This window comes from Geotrypetes seraphini, chromosome 10 (genome assembly GCF_902459505.1).
Source record: "Geotrypetes seraphini chromosome 10, aGeoSer1.1, whole genome shotgun sequence".
Taxonomy (NCBI): Eukaryota; Metazoa; Chordata; class Amphibia; order Gymnophiona; family Dermophiidae; genus Geotrypetes; species Geotrypetes seraphini.
In genome coordinates, this window is record NC_047093.1 from 75,894,352 (window position 1) to 75,920,454 (window position 26,103).

At 40.8% G+C, this 26,103-nt stretch overlaps 1 protein-coding gene across 9 annotated transcripts in view; it reads right to left on the minus strand.

Annotated features, from left to right (window-relative positions):
• ADGRD2 (adhesion G protein-coupled receptor D2) overlaps window positions 1-26,103 on the minus strand; it is a 408,458-nt gene that overhangs the window by 362,311 nt on the left and 20,044 nt on the right. For 7 of the 9 annotated variants that reach the window (XR_004540974.1, XM_033962424.1, XM_033962423.1 and 4 more), the window contains exons 2-3: window positions 12,218-12,316; window positions 792-822 (exon numbers count right to left, since the gene is read on the minus strand). Coding sequence is in view for 6 of the 9 variants with exons in the window: in XM_033962423.1 (XP_033818314.1) it covers window positions 792-822; window positions 12,218-12,316 (130 nt within the window). In the remaining 3 variants the exon portion in view is untranslated. Of the gene's footprint in view, window positions 1-791; window positions 823-12,217; window positions 12,319-26,103 lie in introns of those variants that run through there. The other 2 variants (XM_033962432.1, XM_033962430.1) reach the window with 1 other exon arrangement.

Genomic DNA, 26,103 nt, shown 5'->3' on the forward strand with positions numbered 1-26,103 from the left:
GGCAGTGCTTTTATTTAACTTCTGGGAATATGTCTGCACAACCCCCACTCCCATTGCCAAAAAAAAAAAAAAAAAAAAAATCACTAGACATTTAATAGGTCTCAAGTTCACAGGTTTCCCCATTGCCATCTAGGTTGCTACGTTGAAAATTTTAAGGCCACATCTTATTTCATGGGTAGCACTACCAAAGTACTAAGTGTCATTTAGTATTCAATGGGAAGAAAAATTCTGTACTTCCCCAGTCCTAAAAGATCGCCAGTTTTCTGTGCTGTAAAGCATTCTCCCTTCCTCCTCCCCACACACACACGATGAAATCTATAATATGGACTTAAAATTAAAAATAAAAGTGAACCAATGAGGGAAAAATATTTTATAGGAAATAATTAGAGTCCATATGACTGGGGTGCACACATCACAAACAAAAAAAGAAGAACCAACAGGGTCTGCAGTGAAAAGTGTGAAGACAAAACAAGGAAAGCTGCAGACACACAAACAATACAGGCAAAGTTTATTTATATCATAAAATTGATTGCGGTTAAAACCACCACCTTAAAGGTAAACCAAGGGACCCAACACGGTCCGTGGTGGTGCACACATCTACAGCACTGTACAGATCTTAAAAAGGTGGAGAATGAGAACAGATATGAACAAAGATGTTAAAGTAAAACAACCCCAACAACCCTCCAAACAGATAAAGCTAAATAAATTTGCTGTAGCAAACAAAAACCGGACAGCAGATGGAGCTAGAGTATTCGCCAAGTAAAAACCCACAGGAATTAGGACAAACCTACCTGCACATCTGTGAAAGAAGCAACCACATACCTGGGGAGGATAGGAAAGGCATAATATATTACTAAAAGGTAAAATAATAATTGTAGGACATCTGCTTAGTTGTTGAAGACCAAGAGGGAAATAAAGCTGTTGTCCCCTCTAGCTAAAACCTGCTGTTTTCTTTTCCCTAGACTAAACAGCCACCAACTGCACTCCTGTTTACATGCCAGTTCAATTTTAACGCCTACAATTCACCCCAGAGACCATTTTAAACTTTTATCAAGTGAAGACAAAGACTAGAGATTTTTTTTTTTTTTTAAATAGCATCTGTTCTCATGGCATCCTGTTTACTATTCTGTACTGGAGTTGAAAAATTTCTACAAATTAACTCTAATGAAATAAAGCTGTTACGTTGTGTCTAGATGTAGGTCCCTATCTACAGAGTTACACATCATCTTGGAAATAAGAATTTTATTAACAAGTTTTGCTTGGAAAATTAACCCATAAATGTGAAATGGTTTGTCACTATGTATTGATGTGCACTGGTGCTTAACACATGCTTCTCTTTCATACATGGGGGGAGGGGGAGCTAAGGTATTCTCCAGCTAAAACCCAAACATATGTTTTGTAAGCAATTCTCAACTTTTATGCTGAAATATACTTAACAATATTCATGCATGACACACAACACTATTTCACAGCTGAACAAAAAAAAATATCTTATTTATTAAAATGCAAGGGAAAAGTAAATTTAAAATATTTTACATTTGTGTTACAAACTACTTTTGTAAATCTTTATTCATTTTCAGATCAAATACAAAGTGCAAACAATATACAATCAAATACATTAAACAGCACTTATAGCCAAACAAATATTAATGCATACAACGTACATTCTCCCCCTTCCCCCCATGGATGTGTGTAAAAATCAACTAGGAATTACAGGTTTATTCGATTAATTCGTTTTAACAAATGCCGCTAATGGACCTCATGTTTCTTTAAACTTTTTATTATGTCCCAATTGTTCAGCATTCATTCTTTCATATCTATAATATTGACAAAGAGTTTCCCACCAAAAAGTAAAGTTCAATCTGTCACAAGTTCTTCCAGTTTCTCGTTATTAACTGCATGGCCACCCCCGTCATAATAATAAGTCTGGTTTGTTTGTTTTTGTATCAATTGAACTCTTAGGTTTTAATAAAAGTCCCAAATAAAACAATGTCATAAGACAGTGGAATAGAAGCCACGAATATCCTGTTGATTTTACCTCAAATTGATTTCCCAAAATTGAGTATCAACGGACAGTTGAACAACAAGTGATCCAGTGTCCCTACATCAAGATGACAGTGCCAGCTTCTATTAGACTTTGAACTATCCAACTTTTGTAAACGAACTGGGGTCCATAAAAATTCTATAACACAAAAGAAAACAAGTTTGTCTGATAGATGCCGACGCTGTACATCTCATTCTCCAAGTCCAAATCCGTGGCCATTGCGTAGCAGAAATAGGCTGCTTTGTTTCAGTGCTCCAAATATCTTTAAGCTTGTTTTAGTTTTTTTAGTCAAATATTCAGATATTAGTTTGTACCATTTGGCGGTCTGGTGCTCTTTCAAATCTGTCTGGAAACATAGGCCCATCAAACTATACTGATTTTTTAAGTTGCGCCAGTCAGGGAACCCTTTCTGAATGGCCTGTTTCAACTGCAAACATTTATAACCCTGAGATTCTGAAATGTCAAATGATTGTTGTTAATTATAATAAATTTACCATTTTCCTATTCTGAATTACATCATCTAGAGTACGTATGCCTGCCTGCAACCAATGTTTTCAAAGGATTTTAGACTCGCCGATTTGTATCTTGGAGTTTAACCATAGGGATTAACACGTGGATTGTTGTATTGGAGTAGGGGTTAAAGTATTAATAAACCTTAGGGCTCCTTTTACAAAGGCTCGCTAGCGGCGTTACCGTGCGCTAATCCGGTGCGTGCACTAAAAACGCTAGCGCACCTTTGTAAAAGGAGCCCTTAATGTATTCCAGATGGAAAGAAGAATACTATTGTCCTTGTATATTCTAGGAAGCTTGATACTCAACATATGGCTAAGACGTAATGGGTTATACCAATTACTAGGGAGACAACTAATTAATTATTCTGTGACAAATGAACTTTCTTCACATTAATGTCACAGCTCTGTTTTCAAGTTCATCAATTATTTAAAAGTGAAGTGTACCACTCGTTGTCCAACAATTCAGGATTCAAACACGCCGAGGTGTAACAGTGGGACCATCAAAAGTCTACCATATCCCTGTTTTACTCCTGCCGTAGTAAATCCAGAGGCAGGAGGATTAAAAGTTTATACCCCCGGCGCCGTTTAAATACTGTGCAAATTAGTGAAAACTTGTGCAAATGGTGCAATAAGGTGCTTAATACATGCTAATTCGATGCCTGGCCCCCCCGACTCGAGTTTCGTACTCTTCATCAGGAGGGGACTCTGCATAGGCATTCTGAACCAGGAACTGCTCCCGGACCAAAGACGTAATGGGGCCATAAGATGACAAACTATTGATAAAGTTTAGGGTTTTTTAGTTTTTCCTCAAAGACATCTGGGACTGATGTGTTGCATACAGTTTTTCAATACGAGTATCAATGGTGGGTAATTTCGTACTAAACTTACTGCCATCATCAAAATGTAACCACTCTTAAGAGTCTATACAGAACTTGTTTATTTATTTATTCCAATTTTCTATACCGTTCTCCAAGAGGAGCTCAGAATGGTTTACATGAATTTATTCAGGTACTCCAGTATTTTTTCCTGTCTCTCCTGGCAGGCTTACAATCTATCTAGTGTACCTGGGGCAATGAGGGGGGATTAAGTTACATTACATTACATTAGTGATTTCTATTCCACCTGTACCTTGCGGTTCTAAGCGGATTACATTTGAAGATAGCTGGACATTTCCAGGAGATTACATTACATTGAACAATTTCTAGATGGGCAGAATAGCAGAGAAAATAGTGAATTTTGGGTGTTTTCTAAGTACCTGACTCTGAATCTTTGCTCCCACAAGCCTGCCGTTTGTCAAAATTTGTTGACTCCAGTGTATGCCAACACACTGCTTTAGGAACAGAGAATGACAGTGATGGAATTGAGTAAGCAGAATTGATGAGGCCCATGAAAGCAATTTGACAACACAGTCTATAACAGAGCAGCGGCTCTCAACTAGAGAATGACACTGAGAATTTTGTCACCATCCCCATGGATAACTACGGGAAACCATCCCCATATTATTTAAGAGAAAGGGAAGAATCTGATTGGGCATAAGCACCAACCCTCAAGCCTTGAAGAATGAGGATGTAGAAGGACCGAGGTTGAAATAAAACACTAAAGAATGACAAAGGAAAAATTCTGTCACCATGTCATTCTCTAGAGTCACTGCTCTGTTATAGACAGTATTGTCAAATTGCTTTCATGGGCCTCATCAATTTTGCTTACTCAAGGCTCCACAATGTCATCAAAAAGGGGCTGCTGGGAACCCCAAAAGCTTTCCCCATAAAGTAATAGGCAAAAGGATGTTGCCTAACATCCGTCGTAATTCCTTTTAAAAAAAACCCCAAAAAGAAACACCAACCCACAGGTATCCCATGCTGAACAGTTCCAGTAAGTCAGTGTGTCTCATTTACGAGCATTACAAAATTTATTCAGCTCTCAGGGAAGCAGAATGACTTGAACTCTTGATATATTAGTGGGACTCTCTTTAGTAAATCTTTTGCTAGTACCCAGTGGATTTATAAGTTGGTACCTACAACAACACACTAATCTGTTAACTGGGTTAAGTCAGTACAACCTTAAGCATGTGACTGCCCAATGTGAACCACCAGAAACCAATGAAGGACCCAAAAATCAGAACATTAACCTCTGGATTCTATATATGGCTCTGAAATGTTGGCATGGGTGCAAGATTAAATTAACAAGCTATTAACTAAGAATGGACTATTATTGATGTTAATTGGCACTAAATTTGGATGTGCGCACACATCTGCTTGCATACTATGCTACAGTGCAGAGTACCTAAATCCCATAGTGTGTAACTCGAAAAGGGACATGGCCATGGGAGTGACGTGGGCAGGTCGGGGACAGTCCAATGCCATGAATTGGGCGCCAGTATTTATACCAGGTGCTCATACTTTAGGTGCAGGAATTGCTTTAAGTGCTATTCTATAAAATGGTACTCATCCTGGAATACCCTTTATAGAATAATACTTAGCACAGATGGTTTTTTTTCTGGCGCTTAATTTTGAGTCACACTGGATATAGTAGAGGGTGTGTGTTGTCGTAGCTTAAAGGGCAAAGAAGTCAAAATAATACTGAATAACTGGATAAGACTTCTCAGTATACAAATAAGCAAAATATATATCTTGCTTATAAAGTAAGTACCGTATTTTCACGCATATATAACATGTATAACACGCATACGCGTATAGCGCGCGAGTCCAAAGCATTTCTGTAAAAAAAATTTTTATAAAGCACGCACACACGTATACCGCACATGCTGCTATAACCTCCTCCCACTCCCGCTTACTCTTCTGGCCTGCGAACCGGCATCCACCCCTCCCCCCCCCGCACCGAAAAACATCTCTTACCCGATTGGGCACCGGCACCAGCACCAATGCACAGGACGTGCCAGTGCCAGTGCCCGAAGATCCTCCCTCGTTGTTGCTAGGCTGGGCTGGGCTGGGAGGTGCGAAGGAGATCCTCCTTCTTCCTTGTGCCGGGCTGGACTGGGCTTTGAGCATTTGCGCATGCTCAAAGCCTTCTGGTCTCGCTCTCTCCGAGATTCTCAGACAAATGCTGGGTTTTGGAAAGTCTGTCCAGGAGTCCGGACAGTCCTCTTAACACCCAGAGACCCAGTGTTGTAATATTACAACATCACATTTAAGGCTACAAAATAAACCCTCCCCCATTTTTTTCTTTTTAAAACTTCATGTACATTACTAATAGAACCTATTGTTCAGTTCTGCAACACCATTGGATGGTTGAATGTGTAAATAGGTCTGTTTATCTGGCCATGAAGTCATACAACCCTGTTGCCTGCTTTAGAGTATATCATCTTGTTGTTTTGGATGGGATACATCAGGACTAAAGTAAGTAAAAAGCTTGAAATATTTTTTTATGTGATCATTAATATGTGTAGATCATGCAGATTTTATGACATCATTGAATATACTGATTTTAAGAGATTTAGAGCTGGTTATTTCTATGTTGTAATTTTACAACAGTGGGTCAAAGTGATAGCAAGGTTTTGTCTGCACTCCCCTGAGACCCAGTGTTGTAATATTACAACATCACATTTAAGGCTACAAAATAAACCCTCCCCCATTTTTTTTCTTTTTAAAACTTCATGTACATTACTAATAGAACCTATTGTTCAGTTCTGCAACACCATTGGATGGTTGAATGTGTAAATAGGTCTGTTTATCTGGCCATGAAGTCATACAACCCTGTTGCCTGCTTTGGAGTAATGATGTCCATTCCCTCTGCACACCACTGGAGTACTTTCAGAAGTTTGTGACAGAAGATATGATCAACGCTCTGGCAGATAACACAAATCAGTACAGTTTTCAGAAGAAAGGATCATCTATAAACACAAACACAAAGGAAATAGAGCAGATGATTGGCATGTATCTGAAGATGGGTCTTGTCCAAATGCCTGGAGTCCGTATGTACTGGGAAGCAGACACAAGATACAGTCCTGTCGCTGATGTAATGTCACGAAACAGATTCCAGTCTCTGTTGACATCATTACATTTTGTGAACAATCTAACCGTGTCTGAGATGGAACAAAAAAGTGACAAACTCTGGAAACTCAGACCATGGCTTGATGCTTTCAGAGAGAAATGCCTAAAAGTGGTCCCTGAAGAACATAACTCTGTTGATGAAATGATGATCCCTTTCAGGGGGAAATTCAGCAGCATCAAACAGTACATGCGTGGCAAGCCAAACCCATGGGGGTTCAAGCTGTGGGCAAGGACTGGAATCTCTGGTATACTTTGTGATTTTGATGTGTACCAAGGCAGTGTGAATGGAATACGGGCAAGATCTGAACTTGGACTATCAGGGGATGTTGTGATGAAACTTGCTTCCACACTTCCACATAGTCACAACTACAAGATCTATGCAGACAACTTTTTCACCAGCATCCCATTGATAGTTAGGCTGCTGGATTGTGGAATTCATTACACAGGAACAGCCAGACAAGTGCGCCTTCCAAACTGTAATCTTGAGGATGAGAAAAGCTTGAAGAAAAAGGGAAGAGGAAGCTTTGATGTCAGAGTGGAGTCAAATCACAACATTTGTGCTGTGAAATGGTTTGACAACAGACAGGTTACACTTGTGTCTTCCTTTGCTGGCCCACAACCAGTGGAGAAGATTCAACGCTGGGACAAAACTGCCAAAAGATTTGCGCTAACATGAAATTTTTTGTGCAAAAACACGAAATTTCTTGATTACCGCTGATAGAAATGCCAAAAGGAATGCCACCGAGAGGTTAGAAAAGCAAAAGGGAAATATGAAGAGGGGCTGGCCAGGGAGGCGAAAAACTTCAAGGCATTCTTCAGTTACGTAAAGGGGAAGCGACCAGCGAGAGAGGAGGTGGGGCCGTTGGACGATGGGGATAGGAAGGGAGTGATCAAGGAGGATAAAGAGGTAGCTGAGAGGTTGAACACGTTCTTCTCGTCGGTTTTCACGAGAGAAGACACATCTAATACACCAGACTCAGAGGAGCTCATGAGTGGGGAACAGGCTGAAAAATTAGAACACATAGAGGTAAGTAAGGAGGATGTCCTCAAGCAGATAGATAGGTTAAAATGCGGCAAATCGCCGGGCCCGGACGGGATCCACTCAAGGGTTCTGAAAGAACTAAGACAAGAAATAGCGGGCACAATCCAGCATGTTTGCAACCTATCCTTGAAAACTGGAGAGGTACCAGAGGACTGGAAATTGGCGAATGTCACACCTATCTTCAAGAAGGGATCGAGGGGTGACCCCGGAAACTACAGGCCGGTGAGCCTGACTTCAATTATAGGGAAGATGGTGGAAGCTATGATCAAGGATGGTATTTGCGAGCATATCGAGAGATATGGCCTACTGAGAACAAGCCAGCATGGATTCTGTAAGGGAAGGTCATGCTTAACGAACCTTCTGCACTTCTTTGAGGGAATAAGCAGTCGGGTGGACAATGGGGAACCTATAGACATCATTTACCTTGATTTTCAAAAGGCTTTCGACAAGGTGCCACATGAAAGGCTGCTTAGGAAACTGTGGAACCACGGGGTGGGAGGGGATGTGCACAGATGGATCGAACACTGGTTGTCGGGTAGACTGCAGAGGGTCGGAGTAAAGGGACAATACTCTGACTGGCGGGGAGTCACGAGCGGTGTGCCACAGGGATCGGTGCTGGGGCCGTTACTCTTCAACATATTTATCAATGACCTGGAAAAAGAGGCAAAGTGTGAGGTTATAAAATTTGCAGACGATACCAAACTGTGCGGCAGAGTTAGGTCTAGGGAGGAGTGTGAGGACCTGCAAAGGGACCTGGACAAGCTGGAAGACTGGGCAAACAAATGGCAAATGCGCTTTAACGTGGAAAAATGCAAGGTCATGCATATAGGTAAAAAGAACCCGCTGTTCAAATACAAATTGGGGGGGGCATTATTGGGAGACAGCAGTCTTGAGAGAGACTTGGGTGTGCTGGTAGATGCATCACTGAAGCCATCTGCACAGTGCGCAGCAGCCTCGAAAAAAGGCAACAGAATGCTGGGCATCATAAAGAGGGGCATAACAACCAGGACGCGGGAAGTCATCATGCCATTGTATAGAGCTATGGTGCGTCCACATCTGGAATACTGCGTTCAATACTGGTCGCCGTACCTCAAGAAGGACATGGCAGTGCTTGAGAGAGTCCAAAGGAGAGCAACGAAACTGGTAAGAGGGCTGGAACACTGCCTATATGCCGAGAGGTTGGATAGGCTGGGGCTCTTCTCTCTGGAAAAAAGGAGGCTCAGGGGAGATATGATAGAGACCTTCAAGATCATGAGGGGCATAGAGAGGGTGGATAGGGACAGATTCTTCAGGCTGAAGGGGTCAACAGGCACGAGGGGGCATTCGGAGAAACTGAAGGGAGATAGGTTCAGAACAAATGCAAGGAAGTTTTTCTTCACCCAAAGGGTCGTGGACACTTGGAATGCGCTACCGGAGGAAGTGATCAGGCAGAGTACGGTACAGGGATTCAAACAGGGATTGGACGGATTCCTGAGGGATAGGGGGATCGTGGGATACTGAGAGAGGTGCTGGGATGTAACACAGGTATAGAAAGCAAACCAAGTAATAAGTATAGAAATCCGACCAGGTTGTGCATGTGCAAGACCGGAGGGTTAGGACTTTGATGGGAAGATAAAACTCAATGGGAAACCAAGGTGGCAAGGGGGCCCCTTCTGGTGTCTCAGACAGGCCGTGACCTGTTCGGGCCGCCGCGGGAGCGGACTGCTGGGCAAGATGGACCTGAGGTCTGACCCAGCGGAGGCACTGCTTATGTTCTTATGTTCTTAAGTCAATGGGCGCTTCACAGGGAAAAATTTGCGTTTTTATATGATACTCATTTTTTGTATTAAATTGATAATAAAAATTACTTTTTTCTTTATTATACTATTGTTGTTGTGTATATACATAAACTTAGGTGGGTCTTTATAAGCTGTAAAGTACAAATAAACTTTTAATTATTCCTTACATGTGTTCAGAGAGAGAGTGACACTATTGAAATTCTGCTACCTTACAGGCCCAGCGTTGCAATTTTACAACATCCTCCCCAAAAGTTACTAAAATGTCAAAATAAAAAAAAAAACACTGATTTAGGGATCACAAGCCTCCTATAACAACATGTGAACGTTCAAAAACATTTTTTTACGTTTTTTTCTATATTTGGGTCTCTGGGGGCCTGGATTTTTCTGGACATCTGGTAACCCTAATCATGGCCAACAGTATCTCTTTAGAAGGGTGTTTCACATTTAAGTATAGCAGCTCAGTGGAGTATCTAGCATATGTGACACCCGGGGCCCATCATTTTTTGACAACCCCTCCCCCCATCTGTATGAAAACATGATTTTTAGTAACAATCCACACGTCACACATGAGTACCTAGGAAAAGGCAGCATCTTACATACTGCAATGAGCAGTACATCAATACAACCACTGTAAAACTAAACAAGCCTGACTAGTACAGATCAATCCTGTAATCAATCCTAACAAAAAACCATGTCTTTCGAAAATACAAAACACCTTCACCTAGTATGGAATATGTAATCACAAACTTAACCCCTCCCTGTGAATTTTAGCTACGGAGGTAACAGCTCTGACGCTCATAGAATTCTGGGCATCAGAGCTGCTACCACCACGGCTGGCACTAAAAAACGCTCCACCGTTTTGTAAAAGGGGGGATAAAATAGAAATACATAGACAAAGGTTAAATTGAATCAGCAAGAAGCTGAACTCTGCATACAATGCACCACAGAAACAGTGACACACGTCTCCTAAAGCAATAAATAAATAGAAAAATTGTTTTCTATCTTTGTCTTCTGTGGTTTCTGCTTTCCTCATCTTCTTGTAACTCTTCCTTCCATCCACTGTCTGCCGTCTCTCTTCCCCTATATGGCATCTTCTCTCCTTCTATGCCCCTTCCAGAAACTGTATGCCTCCCCCTTCCATCTCTCCTTTCACCCCCATTGGTCTGGCATCTCTCTGCTCTCCTTCCCTTTCCCACACCTCTCCTCTGCAATACCTTTCTTCCCTCATTTTCTTTTTCAATTTATTTTCTGCATCTGTCTAGATTACGTTCTTTCTACCCTCTCAATTTCCTTTTTTACTGTCTCCATCCACCCGTCCAATCAGCATCCGCCCCCTTTCTTTCCCTCCAATATCCTTCCCCCTTATGTCTCTCCCCTTTCTCTGTACATCAATTCCATCAGCACCACCCTTCCATACCACCCTTCCCCCTTTCTTTCCTTCCACCACTCTTCCATTCCAACAGTCCTCTCCTTTCTCTCCCTTCATGCAGCAAGGTCCTGCGATGACTGTAGCTGCCGGCTGCCAGTCCACCCCACTCCGACGTACTTGCACTGGAGCGGACTCAGCAGCCGCATGCTGGTAGGTCCCGCGATGACTCGTCTGCTGGCTCTGCTCCGGAAGAATTAAGTTACGTCAGAGGGTGTGGGCCCGGCAGATGCAGGGAGTTGCGGCAAAGTCCCGCAATGACTTGCCACCGGGTCCACCCCATCCGACGTAATTTACTTCTTCCGGAGCAGAGCCAACAGACGAGTCATCACGGGACCTTCCTGCACCACAGCGTGGCTGCTGACTCTGCTGCAGAGAGAAAGTAAGTCAGAGGTAACGTGACCATTTATTTTTTTCATCAAAAGGGGACATCTATTAATTGACTGTGTATCCTTTTTCATTTCTTTCTTTCTGCACTCAGGCCCAACAGCTGTCCCTTTCTATTCCCTCTCTCCTTCCTTCCCATGTCCTTAGTGCCCCCAGTGCCTCTCCTTATGTCCCCCACTGCCTTCTAGATTTTGTCCACCCCCAAAGCCAGCCTGCCTGCCTGCCTACCTATCTCCCTCCCTCCCTGCCGCGCTAAAGCCAGCCAGCTTGCATGCCTACATCCTTCCCTCCCTGCCATGGAAAAAAAAGCCTCTCCTTCCTTTCCCCCGGTCCGTGCCGCTGCAGTCTTCCATCGCCGCTACTGCTAATCACCGACAAGAAGTCTTCTTTCCGACATCAATTCTGACATCAGAGAGGATGTTCCGGGCCAGCCAGGCAGTGATTGGCTGGCCCAGAACGTTCTCTCCGACGTCAGAATTGACGTCGGAAAGAAGACTTCTTGTTGGCGATTAGCAGCAGCAACGGGGAGGTAAGACTGCAGTGGTGTGGACCGGGGGTAAGGAAGGAGGTGCAGGTCCATTTGCACAGTAGGGCAGGAGGACCCGGACCTGGCCGGCTGTGCACCCCCCCCCCCCCCAGGCGTGCACCTGGGGCGGACCGCCCCCACCCTCCCTTGGGATACCACTGCAGCAGCTATATTTATTGGTTACATGAGCTCTAAGTTCTATATTAGATGTAATATACTTTCCACCATTACAGATTCAGACTTCTATTCTGCCCATCAAAATACACACAATAAGCAGTTTACAATTAGAGTATTTAAAACTAAGAAAAAAAATTATGGCTACCTTAGATAGTTATACGATTATTGCCAAAAGTGATCTTTTAATCTAAATGCTTAGCCTTAGGAGTACAGCCATGAACTTGGCCAGTCTACTGTAGTTTCCGTTTAGAAAACTGAACTAGATTAGTACCACCATTGTACCACCTCCCCCACCCCCACCCCCACCCTCCTTACCTCTCTTTTCTTTGCGTAGGCCTCTCTTGTTGATGTTAACAGATCATATATTCTCTCATTGTAGATTTCAAAGTAGCTCATTTCTACAAGATTTTTTACCTGATTAAAAGAAAAAAAAAAAAAAAGTGTTATTGTCCCTTGTTGCTGTACTAAATCACATATTCGATGTTGAATGAGGATCATGACCTAAAAGGAGGGGGCAGCAAGCAGCTGGTCATTTAATCTGGGCCTCATATAGAAAAAGGGACCTTTAATCTAATCTAAGTCTTAATCTTATATACCGAATCATCTCCTAAAAATAGGAACTTGATTTGTTTCACATAATTAGCTAAAAGCTATTAAACTGATTTTTAAAGGTTTTGTGAAAGGTCTGAAGAGATAAACAGTCTAATTTGAGGAGATAACTACTGCATTTTTCCTTAAGTTCTTAATTTTCCATAGGTAAAATTTTGCCTCAACAGCTTCTCTTTTTGGTGATTTGAATCCTGTGTCAGAAAACAATGAGTGGTTCAAGTTATTAAACCTAAATAAGAACGCTACACGAATTGAACTAAACAGTGCTTTCCTTATTGAATATTGCAGAGCAGGCAGAATTCCTAGAGGACTACGTGTTAACACTAGTCCACAAATCTTTAAAGATGACTCTGACTTTCTTGATAAATGGAAAATGATTTTGAACAAGTGCTCTTTGGACATTATGCTTTTAATCATTGAGAAGAGTAAATCAGTTGTGGTTGAACTACAAGACCAAATTAAAGACGAATTAACCAACATTAAGACTAAATATAATCAATCTGAATTTGATATTCATCTCAAGCAGATGCAAGATAACATCGATAAATTTAAAGATCAATTAAAGAAAAACAAACTGCGCAAGTTTCAAAGAGATGAAAAAGACTATAGAGAACACCATGTATATGCTTGGTCTCACATTAATCAAGAGAAGGGAGGTGATTCATCTATAAACATCTATACTAGCAATACTAGCTTGGATAACAGATCTTCATCTTCTAACAGTAGTGGATCTGGAAATTTTTTACCTCAAAGAACCAATCGAGGAAGAAAGGGAAACACAAGAGGAAAATGGTTTCAAAGAGGACGGCCCTACACGAGGTCCCAGCACCATCAACAACAACCATAACAGTAGATCCTGCTGTAGTTAATTTATCTGATCGATTTTTGTCATCTCAAGAAATACAATTGTTGAATTGTGGATTATCATTTGTTCCATCAAAAAAATTTGATTTTTTTCAATTTAACATAGATTTGGAGAAATTCATTAGGAATCTCCAAATAAAAATCTTTTTTCATGGTAGAGAATCTGTTGATCATTCTATATTGTCTCCTCATTCAAACTGGTATCCTCCAGGCCCTTTAGATAACATCTTAAATATGTTTAAAAACAAGGTTTTAAAAGATATTAAATCTAGTAAGTTAGAACAAAGGGATGGATTTAATAATCTAAATAAAGAATTAAGATTAGCTTTAAAAAATCTAACAGAAGATGATTCGATTATAATACGAAAGGCTGATAAAGGAGGTGCAGTTGTAGTTTTAAATAAGAGTGAATATATGAATGAAGCATTTAGACAACTTAGTGATCCCACTGTTTATAAAAAAAATTAAGTTAGATCCAACTAAGAGACTACAGAATATGATCAGAAAATTAACTGATAAGGGATGTAAAGATGGGTATTTAACTAAAAGGGATGTTAGATTTTTGAATAAACCTCATCCAGTTATACCAACTTTGTATTTTTTACCAAAAATTCACAAAGATTTACATCTCCCCCAGGTCGACCTATTATTTCATCTAGAAATTCAGTATTAGAACCCCTCAGTAAATTTGTTGACTTCTTTCTTCAAAATGTAGTCATGCAAAGTGATTCATACATCAAAGATACTGCACATTTTTTGCGACTGTTGGATAATATCCATTTAAATTCACCATGTATTATGGCTACATTAGACGTTGTTTCTTTATATACTTCTATTCCCCAAAGTGCAGCAGTTCAGATTGTTAAAGATACGTTGGAAAATCTCCCTAGACCTCAGTTGATTCCTTTTGAATTTCTTACTCAGATTACTAGACTAGCCGTCACCGAAAATTTTTTTATGTTCAACAATGAGCTTTATTTGCAAACTTCAGGTGTAGCGATGGGGGCAGCGTTTGCACCGTCAATCGCTAACCTCTATATGAATAATTTTGAAAAAGAATGGGTACAGCACTCCCCTTTTGCAGAAAAAATTTTATGCTGGTATCGCTTTATTGACGATATTTTCATGTTGTGGGGTGGAACCCTTTCTGAGTTAAATGAATTTTATTTTTGGTTGGGTACTTGTGATATACATATCCAATTTACCTTAAAATCTTCAACCAACAATATACAATTTTTGGACGTGGACATCTTTTTGGATTTATATAATAACTTCTCTACGAAAGTATATCTCAAACCAACAGACCGTAATACTTTTTTGCAATTCGATAGCAGTCATTCAAGAAAGTTAAAAGAAAGCCTCCCCTTCTCTCAAATGGTCAGAATCAGAAGGAACTGTTCTTCTCTTAGTGATTTTAACATACAATCAAAAGATTTATCATCAAAACTTTTAATGAGAGGATATCCTAAAAATACATTACATCAAGCCCGAAAGCGTGCTAAGTATTTGAATCGTGATCATTTGTTGCAACAACTTAAAGGTACCCCTACTCAAGATGAAGATCAACATACATTCATCATGAGATATTGTTCCAATAGTAAGACAGCAGCTGACATTATCAGAAGAAACTGGGAGATTATCAATTTACATCCTTGTTTTGAAAATAGTAAACTGCGAATTGCTTTTTCTAGAAATCAAAATCTAAAAGAAATTCTCAGTCCTTCGTCTTTTTCATCAAAATGCTCATTTAAAGACATTGTGTTAGGACATTATAAATGTGGTGGTTGTAATATTTGTCAAATCACTAAAGAATGTAAGGAATTCATTAATCCTCAAGATCAAAGAAGATACTCTTTAAGGAACTTTACCAACTGTAAAACCAACTTTGTAATTTATTTAATCATTTGTCCGTGTGACAAAATTTATGTTGGTATGACGTCACGTGATTTAAGAACTCGCATGCGTGAACATAAATCAAATTTAAAGTTGGGTCGTAGTTCTGAAGTGATCGTGGAACACTGTCAATTAAAAGGTCATTCTTTTCATGATTTACGCTGCTTTGTAATCGACATAGAACCGAAGTCATCTAGGGGAGGAGATCGAATTGGACGTCTGAAGCAACGTGAGTCAAGATGGATTTTCAGATTAAATAGTGTGTATCCACACGGTTTGAACTCTAAAGTTGAATGGTCAAGTTTCATCTAATACTATAGTATTATGGATGGCCTTCAGGAATGTCTGATATTTTTCTTCTTCATATATCAGTCATTAGCTATATATACACGGAATATCACTTTAAATTTCGTGATGAAAATGCGCATGTGCAAGCGTCTTTTTAGATAAAAGCGCCATTTTACATATGGCAGTTTGTGTACTGAATTGATTCCTAGCAGACACAAAGTAAGTTTGTATGAATATACTTGATATTTAATTAACTTAGAATGATTTTTTCTAATTGTATTTATCGTACTTATGTTTAAGTGAGCTTCCTGATGAAGCCCCTCTTGGGCGAAACGGGGCCCGTGGAATGAATGAATAACCGAATGAATAACCAGTGAAAAGTTGTTTTTTGAGTGCTATCTTCAGCTTCGAGCTTTTTAGCCGTTGGAGTGACTTTAAGATTATGCTTTATCAGCTTGTCAGCATCTTGAGATAAGTGCTATTTTTATGCCATTTGAATTCAATATACTGTGGCAACTTTAAGCATTTGCACTTTATTCATTGTGCAATATACTTTTTCTTTTTCAGGCATTAAGCACTTTATCTTTGAAGCACCTTCTATTTGAAGCACTTTCATCTTAGCACTCAGCACTTTCTTCTAAGCACTCAGCACTTTCACTAAAGGCTACTACATTCATAAATAAGAAGATAAGTAATGTCTTTTTACTTGATTTAGCCTTTGGTATCTGTCATAATTATGATATTAGCTTCATTCTAAGATTAGAAAAGGATAAATAATAAGATAAAAAGATTAAAATTATAAAAATATATTTATGCATTTAAAAATGAATAGTCTTGTATATAAAAAGGAGGTTTTTGATCAATGAAAGACAATCATATGCCACAAAAATATAGGGAGAAAACATATATGTTCCCTATGTGGTAAAATCTGAGATCTTTTCCTCCTGATAAGTAATTTTCTTAATATCAACTTGTTGTATTACATTTAATCTGGGCCTCATATAGAAAAAGGGACCTTTAATCTAATCTAAGTCTTAATCTTATATACCGAATCATCTCCTAAAAATAGGAACTTGATTTGTTTCACATAATTAGCTAAAAGCTATTAAACTGATTTTTAAAGGTTTTGTGAAAGGTCTGAAGAGATAAACAGTCTAATTTGAGGAGATAACTACTGCATTTTTCCTTAAGTTCTTAATTTTCCATAGGTAAAATTTTGCCTCAAGAGCTTCTCTTTTTTTTTTTCCTCAATTAGTGAATTCCAAGGTCAATTCTGGGGCCTCCTAATTTGCACTAGCTTTAGCCTTGTGGCTTTTCAGAGATGCAGATTGAGATAGTTTACCAAAACAATCTTGGTTAAACTTATGTTTGGAACAGCAGGAACTACATTAGATAAGAGAAATAAAGGTATTTCTTTGAATTTGAACCAATATTCTCTCTCTAAACTGCCCCCCCCTTTTTTTTTTTTTTAAACAAAACTGTAGTATGGTTTTTAGTATCGGCCGTGGCAGCAATAGCTCTGATCCTCATAAGAATTCTATGTTACTGACGCAGCCAGCACTAAAAAAAACGTACTACAGTTTTGTAAAGGGAGGGGGTTGTGTAGTAATTAATAACAAAACGCTGCTATTCAAAAAGTATATACAATCTACCCAATCTCCCTCTCCTCTTCCACTTACACCGACCAGGTTTTGCTCACTCCCTGGCACCGTACCCTCAACCGACCAAAAAAAGGAAAAGACTATTGATATGTAATTGTAATGTAACCTGATTTATCTTCCAAAGTTACTATGTCCATTCTGTTATTAAGTCTATACCCTCAATCTGTTTTCTCCAATGTCATGTACCCTCCTGGAAATGTCCAGCTTTCTTCTTATGTAATCCGCTTTGAACCGCAAGGTACAAGCGGAATAAAAATCACTAATGTAATGTAATTTAATATCCCTTTGCTAGTAACCATATATAAAAGATAAACCTAGGGCAAAATATTCTAGGCTTAGTTAGAAGCCGCAAGAGATCATGTGTCAACTGAAATACAATAAGTATAGAATACTAGCAATTACATTATAGCCTCCAAAATATCACACCTTCAAGTATAGAAAAGTACTACTTACCTTATCCTGCTCTACTACATTTATTCTTAAAGAGTTCCTCATAAAACTGTGGAATAATGCCAGGGTCTTCACTGTATCCCATCAGCCTAATAAAAAAGATATATATATATATATACAGTGAAGACCCTGGCATTATATATATAGTCTCGACAGACTATGGGAACTCACAGCAGCCATTTCCTAATGGCGATTTGCATGGGGCAGGAGCGTAGGAAGATCGCTCCTGCCCCAAAAGCCCGCTAGACTACCAGGTAAGGCCGGGAAAGCGGGAGGGAGGCGGGGTGGGTCAGAGCCGGATATTCGCGGTCCGGCTCTACCCCTATCCCCTGCGAATCTGGAGGGAGAAGTGTATAGTTTTGCTTAAGTGATTAAGTTTTGAACTGCATTTTGAACTGTTTATTTTTCCCCTTTTTGAAGTTGGACTGTTTGAATTTGTGCCTTTTTACCTCACTTTGCTTTATTCATATCATTCTGACCTTTTATGTTTTGGACCAATAAAATTGAAATATTTTCATTTATACTCCTTTTGTGTGTTTTGATTTTGGTTCCTGTTTTGGTGTCAGTCCAGTCTTGCAGGGTGACTCCAGGCCGGGTCACACGTTAGTGTTGTTTTTCGTTGTAACCATTGGGAGTGCTGTGGAGTCCCGGTCGGACCACAGTGTGGGTTACAATAATTGGTGTCAGAAGTGGGATCTAGCATCTCCTGCAGGAGACACTAAGGAATTGCATTTGAAAGAAGAAAAAAAAATTTTCTTTTGCTTTGATATTTGACTTGTGCTGGAAAGTCATATTCACATAGTTCTTTTGGACTTGAACTGCTAAAGATTGCCTATTCTTTGGTCTGTTTGGATTACTTTCACATTTGGATTGCTTCCTGGAGTTCCGGTGGCCCAATCTGAAGGAAGAGCCAAGTGTTCCAGTACCGGAAGAAGGAGTGCCAGAGGGGGTACAGCAGTTCCAGTTCGGGAGTAGACCGAGAAGGAGCAGAGTTCCAGAGGGACCAGTGTATCCAGCCAGAACCCAGTTCCAGACCGGTGACAGCACGGGCGGTGCACCAAATCAGCACGAATGCGCAGACTCACCAGTGCCTCTGATAAGAGTACCTAGGGGATAGCTGATGAGGATAAGGTGGTGCTTGTTGGGGAGGACTGGAGACTGGGAAGGCTAAGAAAGGGGGGGATATACTCATGTTGTGCGGCCACACTTGGGTTCCCTTTTTCTTGTTGTTGATCTTGTAGGTCGTCGCCATGGAGCAGGCCCAGGTGTTAGCAACATTGGCCGGGGAACACCAGCGGCAATGCGATGACCTCAAAGCGCTAATAGAGTCCAGCAAGAAGCGCTGGCAAGCCAACCAAGAAGCCATGATGCGGCAGCACAGCGAACTGATTATGCCCATGAGAGACCAGGCTCAAGTCTTCCAACAAATCCTACAACAAACTACCATGCAGTCAGGAGGACAATCACTACAAAGCCTACTAGCACCAGCTCCGGTAGGACTGAACACTCTTGCTCATATAAATTTGTGCAAAATAGCACCCGGAGATTCACACGATGACTTCCTTAGCTCTTTCAAGCTGATTGCTGTTGCTGCCGGGTGGCCTCCTGAGCAGTGGGTGTTTAGGCTATTGCCCTGTTTGGCCGGGGAGACTCTAGCTGCATTCCAGACCTTAGGGCCTGAGCACGCCAGTAGTTACCCTACAGTGAAGGCCCATATACTAGATTATGTAGGGTTCACCACTGAACACTATCGGCAAAAATTTAGGTCTACGCTGTTGCTACATGCTGAAAGACCCAAGGCTTTGCTACAGCGGATAACTAAACTCGCTGAAAAATGGCTACAGCCAGTCCTAAATGATGTCAGGGTGCTGTTTACAGAAATTGTTAAGGAACAATGGTAAGAAAACGGATCAAGAAACGGATAGCCGAAATAGAAACGGTAGAGCAAGCATGGTCCCTACTAAAAAATACTATCACCGAAGCACAGAATCTATACATCCCACAGATAGCCAAAGGAAGGAAAACAAAAGCCAAAAGAGAACCAGCTTGGCTAACCAAAGAGGTGAAGGATGCAGTTAGGGAAAAAAAGGACTCATTTAAAAAATGGAAACGCGAGAAAACAACTGAGGCTTGGAACAGTCACAAAGACGACCAGAAGAAGTGCCACAAGGCTATGAGAGAAGCCAAAAGGGCCTATGAGGAAAAGATAGCCCAAGAGGCCAAAAACTTCAAACCCTTTTTTAGATATGTTAAAGGGAAGAAACCTGCAAAGGAGACAGTGGGCCCTCTCGACGACCAAGGAAGAAAAGGATACATCAAAGAGGACAAACAGATTGCAGACAGATTAAATTCCTTCTTTGCTTCGCGGCTCGTCTAGAGCAGTGGTGCCCAACCTGCTTCCCTTCCCTTCTCACTGCTGCCATCGGGGATCAGGCCGGCACCGTGTCTTTGATCTCCCTGCTGGGCCGACCAACTCTCGCGGCGGCCCAACGTCAATTCTGACGTCGAGAGGACGTTCTGGCTAGCCAATCGCTGCCTGGCTGCCCGGAACGTCCTTTCCGACGTTAGAATTGATGTCGGGCGGGGAGAAGCAGGGACATTTTGGCCTGTTCGCGATTGCGGCAGCAGCTCATTCCGCGGCGGTGGTGGCATGGGAGAGGCAGGAAGGAAGAAAGAAAGAAGGTGGGGGGGACAGGGAGCCAGAAAAAAAAGCAAAAAATGGGGCACGGAGGAAGGAAGGAAGGAAGAAAGAAAGAAGGGGGGGGGGACAGGGAATCAGCAAAGCAAAAAAATGGGGCACAGAATCAGAGAAAGACAGACAGAGAAAGAAAGAAAAAGTTGGGGGAGGGAATGAGGTCTGGAGGAGAGGAAGCATACAGGAGGTTGAAAGAAGGGAAGAAATATTGGATGCACAGTGCAACCAGATGAAATTACCAAACAAAGGTAGGAAAATGATTTTATTTTCAATTTAGTGATCAAAATGTCTGAATTTATATATGCTGTCTATATTTTGCACTATGGCCCCCTTTTACTAAATCGCAATAGTGTTTTTTAGTGCAGGGAGCCTATGAGCGTCGAGAGCAGCGCTGGGCATTTAGCGCAGTTCCCTGCGCTAAAAACTGCTATTGTGGTTTAATAAAAAGGATGGGGGGTATATTTGTCTATTTTTTATGGTTGTTACTGAGGTGACAATGCATAGAGTCATCTGCCTTGACCTCTTTGAAAAAACCCAGAATAGGAATGATAATTAACATTTTCTCAGCGTATAGTGTGTTTTGTGTTTTTTTATTTTATTTTTGGTAGATCATTTTGACTTGGTCATTTTATTTTTTTTTATTATTTATTTATCAGTTTTAAAAATATAAAGCAAGCATCAACACTTGTTTAAGCAAAACAAAAGGAAACAAAATACAAGGTAACATAATATTAATGAAACAAAACATTCATAATTTCTTCTTAGACCCCAACTTAGAATACAGTTTGGTGGCCCAAAGCAAACAAGGACTTATAAATCCAACAAAGAATCATTTATAGCGAAATAGGCATTAACGGGTATTCTCCTCTATAGACTTATTGACCAAATCTAACCCTTGTTGATCTTCTTTAAGTCCAGAAACGACCGTAAATGGTCTGGAACAAAGAAAGTGTACTTCACTCCAAGATATTTAATGAGGCATTTACATGGATATGCCAGTTGAAAGTATGCCCCCAAATCCTTTACTTCTTGTCTCATATTTAGGAAAAGTTTCCTCCTCTCTTGGGTTTCTTTGTTGACATCCGGATAAATCCAAACCCGTTGACCCATGAAAGGATTTTGTGCATTCCTGAAGTACGATTTCATTATCGCATTTAAGTCTTGTTGAAACACAAACGAGACAAGCAGAGTTGCCCTCTCCTCAATTTGCACCAACGGTGATTCCAAAATTTCTGAGATATTACCTAAATCCATTTGAGCCTGGTTATATGGCTCCATTGCATTTTCTTCAACACCTGTTTTTTTTTTTTAGAAGAGGTTGGTAAGTAGTAAATCTTATTTAATGGCGGAAACATTTCAGGTGTGAAGTTTAAATTCTGTGTAAGAAAATTTCTAAACATTTCAACCGGTGATATATCCAATGTTTTGGGGAAATTCAATAGTCTTAAATTTAGTCTCCTATTATAATTTTCCAGTTGTTCTATCTTTTTATGTATCATTAATTTGTCTTTAATTAAAGTTTCATTAACAGCTTTTAAAGATGTAATATCCTCATTAAACTTGGAGAAACTTCTGATCCATATCTTTTTTAATATCATGTACTGTTTTAGTTAGAGAGTTAACTGTGCCTACCAAGTTAGTAGTTTCTTCTGTAGACTTCCGAATTGTCCCATCCATTTTCTGAAGCAGTGTCCAGACATCCACAAGGGAGACCTCCGAGGGAGTTGAAGCCAAAACTTCAACTCCTAGCTGTTTATTTTCCGCTGCGGTATCGAGTCCGGCTGTGCTTCCCTCATGAAGGAAAACTCCTGCAACCTCCGGGGTATCAGGGGATCCTTCAAGCCCAGACGTCTCCGTCGCGGGACACGGAGGAGTAGAGAGGTCAGGAGGGGAGAGAGAGACTTCCGGCTCCGGCATGCCAACCAAGTCCCGGGGAGGCGACGCCACGGCCCTCCACACTCCAATTTCAGAAGGAGATCTAGCTGGGAAGTCGAGGAGCGTCTGGCGCATTGGCGTAGATGTGCCCGAAGGTAAGGGACCCGTTCGAACAGTGCCTTTGCGCTTGATATGAGGCATATTTTCGAGGAAATTCAGAGATCTCAAAACTCGACCTCAACCAGCATAGCACACCGCCACCATCTTGGTTCCACCTAGTATCTGGTCATTTTAAAGTAGCTCGCAAGCCCAAAAAGTTTGGGCATCTCTGAGCTAGAGCGTTGAAACTGTGTATTTCTATTTTATCCCCCCTTTTACAAAACTGTGGAGCGTTTTTTAGCGCCAGCCGTGGTGGTAGCAGCTCTGATGCTCAGAATTCTATGAGCGTCAGGGCTGTTACCACCGTGGCTAAAATCCACACTACAGTTTTGTAAAAGGGGGAGGGGTTCGTTTGTGATTACATATTCCATACTAGGCGAAGGTGTTTTCTGTGTTCTTTGTGTTTGAAAGACATGGTTTTCTGTTAGGATTGACGATGTAGGATTGATCTGTGCTGGTCTGGCTTGTTTAGTTTTACAATGGGTGTATTGATGTACTGCTCATTGCAATATGTAAGATGCTGCCTTTTCCTAGGTACTCATGTGTGACGTGTGGTTTGTTACTAAAAATCATGTTTTTCTTACAGATGGGGGGGGTGGCAAAAAATGATGGGCCCCGGGTGTTACATATGCTAGGTACGCCACTGTATGTAAAGATACCAGAAAGCTGGCATAGCAAAAACTTTAAGTAAATTGTTATTCTTCTAAGTTTTGAGTATTTAACCCTCCCACAATCTCACGGGCACTCGTTTCAAGTTTATTGAGATTTTGATTTAAACGCAATATCAAATATTTTCAATGCGTATAACAAAAATAAATTTGGGGAAATAAATAAAACCATTTGAACAATAAACATACAAACATATCCATAGATGATTAAAAATACATAAGGAGTACAAGGATAAACTACATTTGTTTAAAAATGCGTCCTCCGTGCCTGCTCATAAATTTGTGGAGTATGTAACTTGTCGCTCATGCATATTTTTTTTTGCACACATCTCATCAATCCTTAGAGGAAACATTAGTCCTAGGCCACCATAGCACAAATTCCTGTATTATGCTTCTGCTGTGCACAACAATAAACAATAAACACTGCTGTCATACTTTTTTTTTGTCCCCTGCCGATTTCCTGATAGCACCCCCCCGGACAAAAGGGGGGGAAGGGGTGCGTGGGGGGGGGCCCAATAGGATTGCTCAGTAAGGGGCCCAGAAATTTCTGATGGCGGCCCTGCATAATCTACTTAATACGTAGCGTTAAGAAACAGACTGACCACATTATATAGGGCTAGATTCACAAAGAAAACCGATCGTGTACTGATCGGTTTGCGATCCCGGCCCGATTCACTTATCTGTTTTCCGACCATCCTCCGATCCACGCATGCAAATGAGGGCAATGGTATGCAAAGTAGGCAGAGACGCGATTCAATAAACAAAACCCTGCAACACTGACTGGGCTGGCTGATCAAAAAAAAGGGACTGCTGAGGACCATTCGCTGAAGCCCTTTGCAACTGCCCTGCTCTATGCCCTGTCGGCCCCGAAGTCCTGCTTGCCCCGAACTCCTGCAGCTCCGATTCACCCACCCTTCCCTGTGTGTACACAAAACCCTTCCCTTAAGAGGGAACAGTAGTGTCCCGGCGAGTCCTACACCCATCTCTCGGTCTCATTCAAGCCCCTCGTCCCAATCCAGCACAGCCAAGATCATAGGGCTAGATTCCCCGTAGTGCAAGCCCATGGTTTTAACCTGCGGGCTTAAGCGGGTTAAAACCACGAGCTCCAAACATCATGTTTCACATTCTCTTAGAAAAAAAAGAAAAATTAAAAACAAACAGCCCCGGCTCGAACAGGCATGTGCAGACCATGTACAGATGGTCTGCACAACAGTGATCCATGCAGGCAGATGGGGGCGTTCCTCCGATTGCTCCCATCTGCATATTTTTCCTTTCAGAATTCGTCGGACCTGGTCAGATCAGGCCCGATTGGGCAGGTTAGTGAATCCTGGGCATAGTTAGGAAGTTACTAAAGTAAAGGGTAAAGGAGACGAGACTCGATACTGCTTTTTCTGTGTGGTTGCAATCAAAGCAATTTACATATTGTAGACAGGTACTTATTTTATACCTAGGGCAATGAAGTGACTTGCCTAGAGTCACAAGGAGCTATAGTGGGAATCGAAATCACAACCTCGGGGTGCTGAGGCAGCTGCTCTAACCACTAGGTCACTCCTTCATTTAAAATGTAATAGGTAAACATGTAAAATACTGTAACATTAAAAATCACTAAGCATGGATGTAATAAAAATAAAATACCAAGGATCAGTGCTGGATAGTATCACAGGATCTATATAAACAGAAGTCACACTAAACTTAAATTTTCCTTCTGTCTATTTCTTGTCTATTTCAATTATACTTTCACTATATGCATTTTGTAATTCGCTGATTGTCCAGCTCTCTTCACTGTGAACCGCCATATGACTATGGCGGTATAGAAGAATAAAGTTATTATTATTATTATTATATTGACAAAACTCTAGTTCATACATTCAGCATTGGCAAATTGGTTATTTAGACCACCAGTTTCAGGGGAGTATTTTATGAAGCAGCATTAGCATGCTTTGTTAGTCCAGAAGCCCCTTATGAGGGAGGGGTGAACTTGCTTTGCAGCATATTTTGGACAATACTGTATAACCAACTCCCCCCCCCAAAAAAAAAGTTCCTCAATTTTCTGTCTAATACAAACATTTTAACTGCTTGAACTCTTGTCCTATATAAAAGCGCAATACGAGTGGTGTAAAGTCAGCCTGGAAAGCCCCCTTTATAAAGCTGTACTGCCTTTGTGTTCAAGCTTTTAAACATCACTATTTACATGCATGCATCTTTACATTTAAAAAAAAAAGAGTTGCTTTACAACAAAAGCTTCCAAAAATTACTACAATATTTAATATATTTTAAGGCTTCCAATTCACATGTATAAGCACATTTTGTCATTTTTATCCTTTTATTACTAACAGAGGCATCCCTTTTTGGAGGACAAACAGCCATACTAATCTTTACTACTTTAATAAAATGAAACTTATTTCAGTTACCATCATACAAAATAGGATTCCAATCTTTGAATCTTAGGCCAAGTGCATTGTTTAAAAGCAGAAGTAGAAAAGGAAATGTAGGGTCCCACCCTCCCCAACAAAGTAATTGGACATACTGGGCAACATGTCCATCCCCAGTAAAGGAAGGGTTCCAACATGGGGGCATGGGAGAAACGTAAAGTATGAGCTGGGCCAAAACCTACAGAGTTACAAGGGAAAAGGCGAAACAGAATCTTTAAGTTGTCATAGACCAATTGATTTTGTTAATGTTAACTGAAGTTAGGGTAGATAAATCAACATAACTGCATCTGACCTTCACCACAAAGCATACTGTTCTTAATTACTGCAATATGCCCTGATCTTTATTTTTAAAAAGTAATTAAAAAAAATGAAATGCCAATCACATCCTTTACAAACGACTAAAACAGAGCACACAAAACACACCCACTATTAGAAACATGTTTTAGGACAACAGTGTGCGTTTCTTGTGACACTGGGCAAGTCACTTAATCCTTCACTGCCCCAAGAACATTAGACAGTGTAAGCCTGCCTGGACAGATAGGGAAAATGCTTGAGTACCCGTTGTAACCCGTTTTGAGTTCCTTTGGGAGGATGGGTCCCACCCCCA